The following is a 17,195-nucleotide window of genomic DNA, read 5'->3' on the forward strand; positions in this document are numbered from 1 at the left end:
TGTGAGATCAAAGAAAGACTGCTGAATCACAGACTGTCTGAAAACCGATACAATACTTGTGTCCTGAATGCTGAGAATGAGCTGAACCGGGACAAATAAGTAGGTTAACATCAAATCTTACCTCTAGTTTCTTGCCATCCTCATCGTAAACAGACATGGTCACCTCAACGTTTTTGGGTGTGGTCTTGCTTCCCTTGTCAAAATCCCCCAGAGCCAGTGTAACGTAGATGTCGTTTCGAACGTCACCTTGGAGTTACAGAAACAAGCAGGTCAGATGGGAGGAAATCTTCCCTTTTATGGGTTTTCAAGGAGCTCAAGGTCAATCGTTTATGTGAATATTAGTGCAGAACTCATTACATCTTAGGTGGCATAAGTGGGTATTTGGCACCATGTACTTCCTGGTGACTTCAGTCTATTAAATAACTAATGTCTTCATCAAACCTTAATGTTCTTTTCTCCCTCACTCACATTCTGTACAATAGTAGCTCTTAATTTAAAATCACTTTCTGAATGATTGATATGACATTTAAGAAAAGGAGACTTTCAGAGAGCCAAGGTCAAATGTTTTAAAAAATCTCCACCTGGCATGATGATCTCAGGAAAGCCCATCTTGCGGGCCACAGCGGTGGATCGGTCCACCAGGTGAGGGAAGTCCTTCCTGATGTGATGGATGTCTCCAGGAAGCAGCTTCAGAGTCACCCACAGGCCTGGTGATGCATTCAAGGCAAAGAGGGGAGGGACCAAGATAACGTCAGGAGGAGACAGCGAGAGAGCAAATGGCCTCGGGGAATTACGGTACTAAAAAGTGATTTCTAGTTGTGTTTTCTGCTGTCGGTTGCCAGAGTGACATCCAACAGCTCGAGGGCAAGACACTAAATTGAAGCTACCCTCAGGGATGTGATTAGGAGAACATGACAAAGGATACAAGTGTGTTTTCCTAGTGCTCCGCTGAATGTGCAGTATAGAGTAGTGGGTGGGAAAACCTACAAAACCTTTAATGTAATATTAAAGTTATTTTAACAAACAAACGGAAAAAACTAAAATAACAAAATATGCAAAGCATGAGCCTAGATTTGTGATGTTTGACATGAACATAATACCTGTATATGAGCACATGTATTTCCTTTTGAGGGTGTCTCTTTACATTTGCATAGGTTTGACAAATGTATTGTATTGTTACTGTAGTTAGAAATGTCGAAAATTCCTTTGTTTAATTAAAATTGCTACTTCAGAACACTAATACATGGGAGGTAAATACGTTTTTCCGTAAAAAACAAACAAACCCTTGGTATCCCTATAAATGAGAACACTTTAGATAAAAAAAAAAATACCATTGTTTTCTGCTCGTCTGCCAAGTTCATAATGCTGTCCCCAATAGCAAAAACTTTTATTTTGTAACTTTCTATTCTATTAGGAGAATATGTGACATTTATGATAGAATAGTTAAACTGTGCAGTAATTCAGATTTATATAATTGGTATTGGAAGGACCTGAGAGTGCAAAGCTATAAAAAGGGAAACTGTGTCTCTGAATAATACTGAAACAAAAGTGTCTTCAGGGCACTTTCATTGGGTCATATTTCCTAACAATTTAACACCAGTAGCTGTCCTGCTTTTCTCCTGTTTTGGAAGGAGAGCTTCTGTTATGCCGACAGCATGATGTGCCAGTTTCGGTCCATGTGATATTCTCTCAGGAAAAACAAAGAAGCGTAGATGCATACCTCTGGTCAAGACAGAAAGAAAAGTGGATCCAATTAAAGCAGTCATCATGCAGTGCACCGCTTCAAAGGCCACCAGAGTGAGTGATGCCTGAGAACCCAGAGGCTTTGTTCACTTTCACAGGCCCCATATTGTTATGAGGGACTTATCTCTCACTCTCCAAGCAGGAAGCCTTTTGATATGCGAGTGTGACCCAGGCAGCTGCTCTCAGTGCTCCGCTGTTCTTCCCAGTGTGGGCCAGAGCAGACCTGACATTTATCCGAGTACATCTTCGTGTGTCATGACAATACCATGGAGGCTGCACGTCGTTTCCCCCCCACCCAGCACAAATCCCTCAGATGGCTAATGTTGATCTTCTAACCACAGATATCAAAAGCCCGATAAGATCCAGTCTTTGCTGACGACTCAGCAGCTTAATTAACAGCTGGATTACTTACATTGTGTAGTCATGGTGATGAGGGCAACTATTTTTAGTATGAAAGTTGATTTATGATGTGAATATTTGACAAAGAATAATGTTCTTAGTAAAGGAACTGTTTGAATTCCCTGTCAGTATATTGGGGGTTATGTTACCTTGTGTGAACAGAGCTAAAATTGCATAAAAAACTGTTTATTAAAGCAAATTAAGCTAAATAAAATATTACTCTCCGACATTAATTATAATAGACCCAGTAAAATAATTAGCAGGGATGGAAAATGAATAAAAACACTTTTTTAGATAGATAATGACACTTCACAATAGATGCAATTTCAAATTCTATTACCATTTCTATTAGCATTTCTATTAGCGACAATAAAAGACTGAGAGCGTGGCGACTTCCCTCCTCGGCCTTGGTTCTTGTGTCTGAAATGTTCACTGTACCTTGGCCCTTGTGATTGACCTCTTTGGCGGTGATAACTTTGTTGATGACGGTCTGGAGGAAGTCGTTCTCCCCTGCCACCCTGGGTGAAAAACGGGAGATGTTCAGCTGCTTGTGGCGAATGGCGTCATCCAACGCTAGCCTGCAGTATGCAAACAACAGGCAAACACCACAGAGAAGAAGAGATGGAGGAGAAGGGGAGCCACAGAGTGATGGTTGGGAGGTTGGGAGTGGGGTGAAAGAGAGACGGAGAAACAGAGACACACCGAAGAATGATGCGAATACCGTGACAGACACAAAGCCGCTTGTTAGCAGTTAACATTGAGCCAGGAAGGTTGATGAAAGAAACACAGAGAAATCATCATTTAGGAAGTTATGCCAAGTCACCATTTAGGCTGCATTCACAATAGGCTCTGCATATCCTTCTATACTTTACATGTCAATGTGGGTTTTTAAGATGTGATGGCTGCAGTTGCAGCAGTTTGGCAAAAACAACACAGCATCACAATTTGGTGGCTTATCACTTTACTGTGTTGAAAAGTGTAAAACCCTGTGAGGTAGTAGGATATTAATCGTAGTGCAGTTTCTTGACAGTAAATGAGCTATTCAAATGACTCTCCCACACCACCAGATAATCCTGCACTAATTGCAGCAACGTTGATTTGGTGTGAATGCTATAGCGCCACAGGAGCAGTGTGAAGCTTGACCTGGGGGTGGCCTTTTAATGTTTTCAAAGTTGGTAATGATATAAAAAGGGCCTCAAACTCAAGACAATACCCAATTATTAATATGCTTTATTGACAAAGCAAATGTAAAACACTGTATTACATCATGTTTTTTTCTCAATGGGGCTACAGGTGTCAACAGTACCAACCATGGGCTAATAAAGGGGACTGGATACAGGAACAGTGCTAGGCTCTGAAACCAATTAGTGGCCAAACTGTTGAATTACAACTTCCAGGTCCTTAATGTGATCAAAAAAAAAGTGTTTCCAAGAGACTGCCAATTTGAAACTGACGTTGAACAGTTAACGCTTTTTAAGGATGAATCGCGGTATAAGGAAATGCTAGTGCGCTTGCTCTATTGGCCCCATAGATGTGACAGATCTGGTAATTGTTTACCACAAGTTAAACTTGCTTGGCTTCATGAGCCTTTGGACTACTTTTATGGTAAGGACCCCACTTCCAGTGCGGTGCCAAATTCCAACTAAACATTAAAGTAAGTGTAAGTGTGAACAGAGAATAGGGAGGTAGCAGATGTGATCTTGGAAACACCACATGTTGCAGCTGTGAGAAAAATGTTTGCAGTTGGCGGCGCCGGCGATGCCATCTGCAGTGCAGAGGACTCAAAACAAGAAGAAGAAGTAGAGCATGGAGGAGAAGACAGCGGTGAATGATGTGAGCATGGAGGAAGCAGTAAAAGATCTCTGTCACTCAGGCTGTCTTCAGTGCCTCCAACCTTGAATCCAAAACCAATCCAAGCAAGGAGGCAGAATAAGGGACATTTATGGGACATGTACAGTGTAGGACAAGAGGAACACGGGAGATTCACCCTCAAATGTTTAGAGTAGTTTGATCCTAAGAATTTGCCACAGTGGGACATTGAAATTCTGTTGAAAGGGGCATTGGATTTTATGATAATTATGAACAGTCTTCAAATTGGGGAAACCGTTTTTTTTATCTTCCCAGAATCCAAGGTGAAGTTGATATCACTTAAACAAATAGTCATGTCAACATGAAGTGAAACTTTGCTAGAAAAAGCATTATATTAATTTAAGTTGGTTTGATTCTAGACAACAAGCCAGAGGAGAGCTCATCTGTAATAAGGGCGTGTCTTGGACAAAGAAGAACCACCAACAGTTTCAGTAAGATTTTGATCTATGTAGTCCATTTTCTGAAAGCCATTTCCATTGGTGTTTGGATGCCAGGAGTCCATCCAAAATACATCACGTCAAACCGACGCTAAATGGCTTTCTTAGCCTTGAAAACACAGAGTGATGGCAGGATTTGCGATTTCATCAGTTAAAATTTAGTGGAAAATATTCACACTTCATAAATAACACCTTGTAGAACCTGTTCTTTAGGGCTGGAAGGCTCTAATTTCCATGATTTATGCTTACAGATAAAACTGTTAAGTGTGGTGATCTGCCAGCTAAACTGCCTGAATCTGAAGCCTTTCCAATTATGCAGGAAATTACATGAAGGAAAAGGTTACTCTGTATCTGTACGCAGTCCTACGAGAATGGCAGCAGTTAATGAGATTGCCTTAATTGAGTCAGCAGGGAAAAGGGGAGCACTGACGTCTTAAAACCCCCGCTAATCAGGTGTCAAGGATTCAAGACTTTAAATTAGTTAAATACGACCGCTAAGTTTCCGACATACTGTGCTTACTCAAATTAATGGGAATATGTGTAAATGGCAGAATGACATCAGCTTTGCTATTTTATGCAACATTATACCAAGCTTAAAGGAACTCTATTCTCCCTTATGTGCTAATGTGATTTTTTTTGTGGTGCTGGACAATCCACTTACGGCTGAAATGGGATAAAGTGCTGCTTGTCCTCATCGTCCATTTTGCCCGTTATGATGTCGGTGACATCCATTACTGTGGAAAAACAAGGAGAGATGGTTAAAACATTTTCAAGGCAGAGTAAAGCACGGCTGTAAAAGAGCCAGAGAAATGTATGACAAGGACACATCAGGGGGTAAGAGCAGCTAACGGTGGCCTTTTCTCAGTAAGCACTAATCAACTAAGATGGTAAAAGGACAGAGGGAGGGGTCTGAAAAAATACGATGTTAGAATATCAGCATATAGAGTAACTTAACGCATTAAAAAGGTATTTTCTGTAGACTTGCCAGGGTTTTCATTCTTCCACTTTGCTGCAGTGATGTACATGTGTACTCTAGGACCCTGTGACGTCATGTTTAGGTGTGGTTACACTGTTGGCCATACCAAACCACTTCTGGGTTTAGTTGAGTAAACGAGACTTAAAGGTCACCTATTGTGCAAAATCCACTTTTTCATGTCTTTTATACATAAACATGTGGGACACAACTTTCAGGAAAAAATATTTGCTCACTTTTTGTCCTGATCCATTTATATAAAAACCTGTCTGATCGGATTTTGGCCACTTTATGATGTCATAATGTTTTTTTGGCTTGTGTAACCATTAGCCAATAACCAACCAAGTAAACCCCCCCCCACCTTATCACCTGAATTTCCTCCTAAAGCACCATTGTGTTATTTTTTAACCAACTATCTCTCAGAGGGGCGTGGGGAGTGGCTCCTTATTTTCATCTAAAGTAACAGAGAGAGAATCAGCACTTTGGAAACAGAGCTGTTTGGTATTTCAAGCCAAACACTTCAGAGACATGTTTTGTATATATCTGAGGTTTCAACCAGAGAGGGCAGCAAAACACTTATTTTCTGTCTGGTGATAAATTACTTTTTAAATGTATTTTAAAATGAATAACACTTGTATGAGAGCAATGCTGGAGTAAGCGACCTGATAATGTAATATTATACAAAATTGGGTGCTAACATTGTCAGACTAACAAATGTTTTCAAACACAACATGCATTGGGCTATCAGCTGAGTGTACAACCTGCAGGTCAATATTGACCAAACATGAACCCTAACCAGCGGAGCCGCACACCAAAACAGGAAATACATTCTTGAAATTGCTTCAACTAAAGCGAATGAGAGACGGTGCAGATAATCAGAGTGATTTGTGCAGCAGTCTTTACCCCTCGGGTCACATGTAAACCATATGATTCCTGTTACAACAGCGTCTAAAAATAAGCAAATCTCAAAAATGCAGCTCTCCATCATGCTGATGTCTAAGGATAAGCCATCATAAATCATGCTGTCATTTCTCTTCAAGTGGAAGTGGGGAAAAGACACTGAAAGAGGGGGTATCATTTGCTCTGTTTGATAACTGTGGGCAAAACACCAATCTAATTAGTTTACACCTGGCAGCTTGCCAACAGGAGATAAATCAAACTGTAATTCTTCTTTCCACTTATTTGAGATATCTATGAATCTTAGACAAATACAGTACATTCACTCATCTGGGCAAAGACTTTGGCACAATACATACTGTGGAGTGCAAGGCATAACAAGGGATCTGTTCTGATCGGTTTCATTTACATGGGGTTATTCAAGCAAAGCCAGAGGGGAGGATGGAAGTTCAGAGAATCAGTTCGAAAAAAAAAAGGTAGGTCTGATTATAGTAACACAAGTCGTGCAGTTTTTTTTTGGAACAATAGGGTGTCACTCAGTGTCTCTGTTGTCTGCTCTACCTGCCACTCCAAAGGGTCTCCTCAGTCCTGACGTCAGCTTCTTGGTGTTGTTGTCTCGCAGCTCCATGCGCCCCACTCGGACAATCTGACACACAAAGCTGATCTTCTCTCTCTTCAGATCTTCACTGCCCAAGTCCTGAAGAGGGTTGGAAAAAAGAGAAATTATGAAAAAAAATGCTTATGCTCAGTAGAATCGATAGATATGACTTAAAGCTTAGGTAGACAAATCCAAAACCATTACAATGGGGTTGTATATTTGCCCCGAGAAAAAGCATTTGGATTTAAAGCCTAATCTGGCAACAGCATTTGTTTTGCTCAGGCCACATCAATCATAGGGTGCACAACAACAACTGATCGATTAAAAGCACTGTCTTAAGTGAAGATGAGCTTGTGTTCCGGGCAAACTTTTCAGTGCGTACCAAACGTAGCAGAGTGCTCCCAGTGGATGCACGCTGACCCCTGCGCCCTTGTGCTTCCATTAGATAGAGGTAACTGCTTTGTAAATACATATGACGAGCCAAGCTCTTTCTGAGAGAGCTCAACAAATACAAGCTCTGCAAACAGGCTCCCACATGACTCATAACATGGCTGAATAAACAGTGGGCTGGCCACAGGGACACGTATACAAGCAAACACACTCACCGTGAAGACGGCTCGCAGGTTATGAAGCTGATCTATGTCTTTAACCAGACCTGAACTTGACCATTTCACCAGGTAGTTTTCACTGTGGGAGAGAGAAAGCATGACTCATTCTTTTAGTCTGTCTTGGCAGTTTTTAAGATTCACATAAAATTCTCATAGAAGAAAATTAAAAAGGCAATCAGTTGGGTTGCATTCAATATCATTCCCTTGAAAGCTGAGGAAGCTTAAATGTTAATCCTGACACCGATCCGCTTGAGAAGCAAAATGCAAGAATGATGTTGGATGTGAGGGAAACATCCCACGGCCGAGCTGCTCTACTCGTGATAATGTGCTGTCAAAATCCTAAAACAATAGCAAATCCCCGGGAAGCAGGCTGCACTTGTTCTGGTCACGCTCCAGCATGGCGTGCGTCTGTATCTGTGTGAGTGTGCTTCCAAGTGTCTGTCAGTGTTTGTACTTGCTGATAGCTGACGATTCTGTAAAGTACGAGTAAGTCTGAAACATCAAACGCCATGAGGACATCAAATCTCGTCCATACAGGGCTTTATTTTTAGTCTTCATATGAAAAGCGCATGTAAACTCATCACCACTCTATCTAGAAATACCAACTGTGTTTGAATGTGACTTTTCACTAATCTCTGTAGGCTACACATAGGTGTATAGTTCAGAAAAATATATTCACGGATATTTTAAGCATCAATTCATGAAGACAGTTATGTTTAAACTGTTGGAGTTTAGCATATGTAAAGTTTATAACCTGTAAAATGTGTAAATTGCTATTTCATTTTATGGGCATTGTTATTGCTGCTACATCTGCTTTTATCACTGATCTACTTATTTGTTTCTATTTCTATTACTGCAGTGAGAGACGCCAACCAAATGTCATTATACCTTACTATATATATATATATATATTATGTATGATGACAATAAAGATATTCTGATTCGGTGTCTAAAGGCACAAGTCCACCATCTTTACATTTTCCTCTTAAACCAGAAAGGAACTTTGGTTTCAATTGACATCCCAATGCTTCATCAGAACGAGGTCTGTGAACATGAGTGAGTTAATAAAGGGAATAAAAGAGATTGAATATACACCGATGGATTTACCTGACAAACTTGGAGTCCACTGGGTCGTAGAGGGACATGAGCACCTCTGCATCCTCTCCGATCTTACACACCACATTCTTTAGAGTCACGAAGAGGCCGAACGACGGTGTGGAGGCAAACTTTGCTTGCCTTGACAGATCAATATTCTGCTTCTGAGACTGTCGGAGGGAAACAAGAGATATCGCGCTCAATATCTGGCAATCTTCAATAGCTTTCTGTCACATGTAGGTAGACCTCAGTGCTGTGGAGTTTAAACAATAAGCCCGGGGGACGAAGAGATACTGGGCGTGGGTGTGGTGAGCAACAGCACACCAGATCATTGAATGTCAGACACTGGTTCTGTGCCTTTCTGAAAAGTTAAGAAGCACAATGTCTATAAAATAAAACTCAATGATCTCAAGGGACACACCTGGATAAATAAAGGTTTGAAATTAAATGAAATCAATCAAAATTGAGTTCCAATGCATTTTGTCCTCAGTGGAATAAAAAGCATTAACATGTGCTTGATCTCCAGAAGTGCATCCGCAGTATAAAGGTGGGCTGGTTCCTTGGACGCCCTTCAAAAATATGCTGGGGCCATATCATTAATATTTATCGCGTTGACCTGGACACTTTCCGATTGCCCATGCATATGCAATAAAGACCTCTGGATTAAAAGGTCATGTACAATGAGACCACATAACTGCAGGGCACTTAGCGTCTTACACTCCTACATACTGCCAGATGACAATTAGGTGAGGGATGCCACCGGTACGCCAAGTAAAATAGACAGGACATCTGGCTGAGTGCCTGGCTTTCTGAAGAAGCAGTGAAGGGGTTTTGTGTACAAGCAGTGGCCCAATTGTCCCCACGTCTGTGAATTGTGCAAATGCCAAAATGCCATTTTAGACGCAACTATAATTTCTCTGCATTTTTCTTACCTTAAAAAACACACTTTGACCATTTGTTTTATTTTTGTTAAAGCCTGTGCTGTTACTTGACATGTGTCATTTGAAAAACAAGTCATTTTTGAAAGCAAAATAGCACAATGGATTTTTCAATGGTTTTGCAATCAGCTAAAAGCAAATGTTTGTTTGTTTGTTTGTTTTGCAGGTGCTTAGTCATCAATATAAGTATTGGACAAATTGTCATTTTATAATAGTTATAGATAAAACGTTAGGGATTAACATGAATTGCTTTTGGATCTTGAATATCTGTAACAAATTTCACAGAAATCGATAGATATTCCAGTCTGGACTTAAGTGTTGGGCCGACCAAACTACTGAACATTGCCATCCCTAGAGCCGCACAGTTAGCTAAATTGATACAAATGTACATAGATATGGAGCAGAAAGTACTGTAGAGGAAACAGTCTCCAATGAAGACGAATGAGGGGTCATAGCAAACATTTATCTCGTATGAAGCGCTGTGAGAACCGTGGTGTGTTTGACTCTGGCTGAGAATTAATGAGTCAGAAAAACAAGATGACCCCATTCAGATCCCATTCACACTTTGCAGTAAAGTGCTTATCTCCAATATACTGTCTTGATAAAGACCCATGTCTAGTTGCAGGTGAATGAATGGCGTCCAGAGAAGCAGGAACCTCTATCTTTACCCTCTCTTCTTGAATCCGGTCCTCGATTTGTTTGGAGGCCGCCTCGTGCGCTCTGAACAGGCTGACGGTGCTGGTTGTCTCCGGATCCAGGATGTTCCCATCTTGGTCTCTCACCACCAGATCCAGATCCAGGTACCTTTCAGAAAAATGTTTGAGAGTTAACGAGTGCCAGAACCCGCCAAGATGAAGACATACAATAGATATACCCGTAAGACAGGGGTGTCAAACTCAAGGCCCGGGGGCCAAATCCGGCCCGCGACTTCATTTAATGCGGCCCCACAAGAGCTTGCAAAGAATATAATATGTTTATTATACGGTTACATGCCGATTTACAGAAGCACGTTGCCCATAAACTACATTTTCCAAAATACATCTCAAATTTGACTTTTTTCTCAGAATTTGACATTTTTTTCTCAGAATTTGACTTTTTTTCTTCAAAATATTTATTTTTTCTTAGAATTTGCCTTTTTCTCAGAATTAGATTTTTTTTAAATCATTTTGTGACATTCTCAGTGAAGAGCCTTGCAATGATTTGCCCTAGACTTCTGCTTTCAGACGTAGTTAATTATGAAGTTATTACCCTATCCGATAATAATCCAATGCAGAGGCAATAATGTACTGTAATATAATACATTATTTTATATATATGAAATATTTATATATGTATTTTTATAGTCTTAAAGTTGCAACCGGCCCTTTGAGTGCAACCATGATGCTAATGTGGCCCGAGAAGAAATTGAGTTTGACAACCCTGCCGTAAGAGATTAGGTAAATACATATTATGAATGTATAAAAAAGGAAATAGCATACGTTAACTGTAAGCTGCCACATTTTCTACTCGTATAACATTCCCTGAGCTCTTTCAAAGCTCCACTATATTGTCCGACTCTTTCTTCCATGGAGGGAGTCGGGCCGACATGCAGTCAACATATTTCATTGGCACCCTCATTCTGTGGAGGCAAAAGCCATTTCTCTACCTGGCCAAAGGTTTAAAGTTTCATCACAGGAGGAGAATGGAGCTTTCAATTTTCAACCGATTTTCTAGGCCCAGTGCAGACACAGCAAAGAGCTGTCACTTCATGATGGAATACAGTACGCTTTGCTGAAGCTAAATCCCTCCAGTTTGTCCTCAAGCTAAGCGATGACCTGTCACTTTCTATTGACTGACACTGCTGACCTATTCCAACAAGAGTCATGTTTTCGGAAATCTATGAGGATAAAGGGGATATCAGCTGAGGGAGGGGGGTTAAAAGGCCTCTAAAGACAGGATCCTCACTTGTTGCCGTAGTCTATCTTGGAGGTGACTCTCTGTTTGAGTTCGGTGAGCTCATCCTGCGGGAGGGTGCCGGACAGGATCTGGGAACGCCATTCGATGAGGTCGTAGATCATGTCACGGACCGAGTTGAACATCTCACGTTTGTCTCCCTGACAGCGGAAACAGATGGACGCACATGAATACAGATTAGACACAGGAGGACATTTGGAAAGTGCTCTTTGTTTGAACTGTTGACTGGTAAAAAGAACTGTGTTCATGCTGGAAGGCCAGGCATCTCATTAGCAGCAGGTTCAGCACAGTGAAGGTGAAAAAAAGCTCTTAATTATTAAGAGCATGTGGAATTACCTGAGGCAAATTCAACAAATTACTTTTCAACAGGCATATGTTCCTTAACAATACTGCATCTCTCTCCAAACTGTTACATTTGCTGACTGCGGGATCTATCCATAACTGTATTACCTATGGCTAAGTCTTAGTATTTAAGTAGCTTAATATTGTAGGCTCCATAAAAAGGTTTACCAAGACACTTTGGGACACTTTACACATTATTGTAGGTCCAGTTTGATATGAGACTCAGTTTTACACATTTCCTTTCTCCAAGCCTCTTTCAGCAAACAACAAAAATGTGGAACTCTGTACTAGCGTTTCTTCGCAATCTAACATCCATATGTAACGTTACCATATCTGACATGAATATGAGTGTGTGTAAGACGTGTGTGTGTCTTATTGTTTCTACAGGCTTTGGACAGTCTTTCTTACCACATACAAGTCCCTCCATATTGTGGCCCACTCCCGCAGTGTGGTGGTCACCTCCTGAACCAGGGGCAGCTCAGTGGGAATGACCGTCTCCTTTTGCCTGCAGGGACAGTGAACACATTTCAAACCTGGATTCTGTGTCCTTCCTGTCCTTTCCTCCCCACGTGGAGAAAGTGTCGGCTTAAATGTTGCCTTTTATCTGCGTAATTTGAAATGTATTCACAGTTTTTTTTAAATGTATTTATTTAATGTTGTATGGAAACAAGTGTCTGCTCTCCAAGGTTCCCAGCTGCATTCAAGGACTTTGAAGTGGAGGGTGGGGGGGATTTTTTTTTTTGTGGAAGTTAAATCAAAGAAGTGCCACAAATTGTGCAAAAACAAAGCCACATCTGATCAAGTGCAGACCGCCTTACTGACAAAACCTCAGAGGCTGTCATACATGCATACAGCTTATAATTCACCAAGCTTTTCAGTAGGTCAGGAAAAACGATGGGACAAACTTCTCATTAATTTGTATCATGTTGCTGTATATACATCTTTATCTTTTTTTATGTTTGAAGATGAAGCATGCAATTATAATGCAAAACAAGTACATGCAATTTTCTTACTCGTGAAAAAACAATCCTAAATTAAAATGTGGAAGTGGACAAGTAGTTACCCATTCCCCTCAACTGTGGCTTCTTTCAGGTGTATATAGCAAGCAGGAAATGTGCCCTATAAGAGGAAGACACAATTATAATAGAACCATAACAGAAGTTAAACAGCTGAAAAACAGAAGCTGTAAAGAGTAACCTTTTAGTAACAGGAATATAAGGATTCATAAAAATGTGTTCACCGCCCACTCACCTTTTTGGATTTTCTCCTCAGCCTATGCCCTCTGTACCAGTCTGATGGAGAACAGGGTTATGCATGTTAGCTTTTTGTATACAGAGTATCAAATATGTAAAGTAAATCAATGTTAGCGGTTGTATTAAGGAATTCACAATAAAGAATGACATTTAAGTAGAAAATAACATGTGTTGCACAATCTAACCCTAGCAGGGACAGTAGAGAAAAGTATGGGGTTGCTGCAGCCTTCATTTACACCGCATCATATTCATTATTGCTATATATTATTGAACATGTGTAGAAAAATGTTGACAAAACAAAAGAAGTACCAGAGATGACAGGAAAATAATCTGAGACATTGGCGTGTCAGCTCTGATCATGTGTATCATCAGTTAGCCTCTTCTCACCTTCATGTGTCTCAAGTATGTGCACTGTGTCTCCAATCTGCAGCGACAGCTCCTCCTCTCCCCGGGCATCGTAGTTATAGATTGCTGGAGAGAGATGAGAGAGGACAATATGAGAGGAGGAGATATTACAGGAGGAGGAAAAAGGCCAATAAAGCGTTTGGCTCCCTCGTGGCGCTAATTGTGTGCCATTGCAAAATGCAGTAGAGGCATCGCAAATCCACAGGATGTCCACCCACACAGCCATGGTTGGACCATCAACACTGTAATATCAACATGCTTCTACCGCCCACTGCAAAGAAACCAATAATGATGATGGGGGACGCCAAAACGACAATAATGCCAGTGGAAATAGAGATTTGTTCAGAAATATAGGAAAGAGAGGAAATTATAATAAGATATTATTCCTGAGGTGTTGAGAAAAAAACAATAAAGACGCTTGTGTGGCTCTCTAGCAAAAAATACAAAAGCCAATTTTTGTCTGCATTGTTTGCTAAATGGACAAGAATCAATAGAGCCCGTTACAGGTGACTCCCAAATGTTGTTGGTAAATAACCAACATGTTCTGTCGAGTCAAGACGCCCAAAGGAAAACTGTGCTGGCATCTTCTCAATAACAACAACTTTAATGAACACAATTTAGCAACCACAAACTGTTTTTAACTTGCGCAATCGGAAAGTGTATATAGTCCATAATATAGGTGGAAGAATGTGGAGACATGTAGCAAATCTGAGAGATCATGTGATGCATATTTGCATTTCATTTCAAGAGAAATGGTCAAAATAAAAAGAGCTCTTAATTGCATTCCTGGATCTGCTCCAAAAGCAATCAGATCCTCCTCAGCCTTAACTTTCTACCATCTGTTTACATGTGTGGGGATACTCTGCTCACAAACAAACAGATGGGCAGACACATAAATGTGATTATAATTTAAAAAATTCAAAACACATTTAGAGCACTTTTTTCCAAACAGATTCATGCCATACATGAAGGGCAACATCAAAATAATACATTTCTGATAAGTGAGCACTCTCTTAGGAGGGACTAAGAAATGGTCACTAAGCACAATAAAAATAATTGCATTCCCGTACAATGAAGACCTGTGTTGACTATGTTTTCAGGCCTTTCTCAAATCTAGTATCAGAGAGAGATCCATCAACAAGTCAAGGTCATGTTATAAGGTCAATAAAATCCTGATTGTTGGCACTTGTTCTTTCCATCAGTGAGAGCTGAACAACATGTCGCTGTCAAACCAGCCATGACCGACATCTGTTATACACACGTGCACACACACCACAAATTCTAAACACTGACAACTTGAAAAGTGGCGGTGTGAACATATGGGTTAATTTTGAGGAGACCTGTAGAATGAAATGACATAAGTGTGTGTGTGCTTGTCTTGCTGAGGGAATGCATGCAGGAACATTTCAGCAAAGGTTTCCAGAGGTGAATGACGACTTAATTAAAAAAAGACCCTCCCCGCGGGCGCCGGAGCCTTCCCAGCATGCTAATGGTACATCAAGTGAATCGACCGTTTTCTCCCACAATCACCTGCCATCAGAGGAGCCATTATATTTCATTAAAAGGTTGTTGTTTTTTTCCCGGTTAAAATGTAGCTCTTAAGTTGTTGTATGTAGAACAACACATTTTTGTTTTGGTTGCTATGGGGTGAAGTCATTTCATGTATTCTACTCCCACACAGACTTTCCGAACAGATTGTCTCAAAGTTAGTTCTTTTTTTGCAAAGCTGTAATTAGTTCTTTAACTACTAGTAAAAAAGTGTTAAAATGATTATTTAGGGGAAAAATTAGGGGTATTTGCATTTGGTATCATATTTGATTCTTCAAAGACAAAAGAATGGTCGATTAGATGAAAGATAACCATCAGATTACTTGATTTCCAATTCAATAAGAAAATTCTATATAAAAAAGGCATCACAGTTGCAAATGCGCTAATTACAGAAAATACCAATTAGTACAGCTTGTGTCAGCTATGGAAGAGGTCATAACAACTTATATAATTGAGTCATCCGAGCAGCATAATGCAATTTACATAAAAAGAACAAAGAGGCTTCGGAAGTTCTGGCTAACTGACTGGCACATAACTTGCAAACAGTGAAAAAGTGTGGCAAAAGCAATGGTATGAAATATAGTAAACAACATATGGCAAACACAAATAGGGAAACTGATTAGTGGTCGGAAGAAGAAGAACCTGACTGAGACTGAAAGTTCATGAGAAGTTGTCACCCTTATAGAATACAGCTTACAATCAAGCGTGTGGTTATGTAACGCGCCTGACAGTCTGTATCTGATGTTCTGCATGTAGTCAGGCAGCCAACCACTTCAACATGTAGTTGAGGGCATGAAATGCCATGTGTAGACTGTTTCATTTACCCTGTGTTGTTATCAAAGTGTGTGTGCATCTGCACATGCGTGGACACAATACATTTTGCGATCCCCAGAACAATCCAATGAGCCCTGCGAATTTACCAGAACACGAGCCGCGAGCAGAGAATAGAACAAAGACCGCAGGAAATGAATTCATTGGCACCATGCTGGTATACACAAAGGATACCTACAGGGAGAGAAAGCAACAAAACAATCAAAAGGGAGGTGGGATTAATCTGTGAGCAGCCATCAGAGAGCAGCCTCGTCACTGTGCAGCGAGGTGCGCTCAATTTAACCATCATTAAGAATGGCCAGAAAGCCCTGTGAAGCCATGAACTGCTGTGTTTGTTTGGAACTGGGTCACAGCAGGGGGGAATACTACGAAGCAGGATTTTCGCTTAGCCGGCTAACTTCAGGGAAAACTCGGGGTTTCCGGTCCTACGAAGCTGATTCTCTTTTTAGCAGGCTAGATCTCCATGGTAACTTATGCTGTGCGGCTAACTTGCCGCGGAGGAGGTTAGGTTGCAGGCTAAGAGATCAACTTAGTGAAAGCACTGCCTGCTGACCAATCAGAGCTCAGTGTGCGGAGTTTAAAGCGATCAAGTCATATTACAGGAGAAAGGAAATACAGAAAAGCTGCCGTTGCAGGAAAGACGGCCGGCAAAAATCACCGACTGTGTGAACGTGAACATTAATAGAATATCACCTCCCATCTTCAGAGCAATCTGACTATTATAACATTAGCGTTAAGAAAGCTTAATTAAATATCTGCCACAACATAAGTAACCGGATCAGAGTAACATTAAGTACAGTCCGCGGCATATCACATCATAATGTATCATATCTCCTTATCTGAGTCAGCTGAGCCGTATCTGGCCGTGCAACACTCACAGTGTCACATACTGTATGCAGAAGTATTATTTTAAGCAACACATTAAGTTGACGAAACACTCGAGTCAAATGTAATTAAAGTCAGATCGTGTCTTAGACGGGGCAGTGATATCATAAACCTGTTAATGTACGCATTCAAACACTTTTTATTTTACCAGCTGTATTCACCTTGCAGGCAGTGGCGGACTGGACTAGCATAATCAGCCCGGGACTCTCGACCGCCCCACTTCGGTAACCGCCGGCCACCCCGCGATCTACCGCTCAGAAAACCGCTCGTAAATTGTCGACGGGGGGTGCTAGTGATCTTACCGTGAGTAGACATTAAGGGGAAATGTCACTGGCCCTCCGGGTGTATTTCACTGGCCCCACCATTGTAAACCACTGCCCGGGAGCATTCGTCCAAAAAGAAATGACTAAGGGTGAGAGGG

General features: G+C 40.9%; 1 protein-coding gene across 1 annotated transcript in view; it reads right to left on the minus strand.

Annotated features, from left to right (window-relative positions):
* The window catches only part of dock1 (dedicator of cytokinesis 1), a 180,613-nt gene that overhangs the window by 140,601 nt on the left and 22,817 nt on the right, over positions 1-17,195 (minus strand). Inside the window, exons 2-14 of the mRNA XM_010766495.1 lie at positions 13,493-13,576; positions 13,104-13,144; positions 12,916-12,971; positions 12,261-12,357; positions 11,502-11,650; positions 10,226-10,361; positions 8,632-8,789; positions 7,522-7,603; positions 6,880-7,015; positions 5,110-5,182; positions 2,581-2,660; positions 582-707; positions 122-246 (exon numbers count right to left, since the gene is read on the minus strand). Coding sequence (XP_010764797.1) covers positions 122-246; positions 582-707; positions 2,581-2,660; positions 5,110-5,182; positions 6,880-7,015; positions 7,522-7,603; positions 8,632-8,789; positions 10,226-10,361; positions 11,502-11,650; positions 12,261-12,357; positions 12,916-12,971; positions 13,104-13,144; positions 13,493-13,576 — 1,343 coding nt within the window. The remainder of the gene's footprint in view (positions 1-121; positions 247-581; positions 708-2,580; positions 2,661-5,109; positions 5,183-6,879; positions 7,016-7,521; positions 7,604-8,631; positions 8,790-10,225; positions 10,362-11,501; positions 11,651-12,260; positions 12,358-12,915; positions 12,972-13,103; positions 13,145-13,492; positions 13,577-17,195) is intronic.

The sequence above is a fragment of the Notothenia coriiceps genome, unplaced genomic scaffold, assembly GCF_000735185.1.
Source record: "Notothenia coriiceps isolate Sejong01 unplaced genomic scaffold, NC01 NC01_scaffold00003340, whole genome shotgun sequence".
Lineage (NCBI taxonomy): Eukaryota > Metazoa > Chordata > Actinopteri > Perciformes > Nototheniidae > Notothenia > Notothenia coriiceps.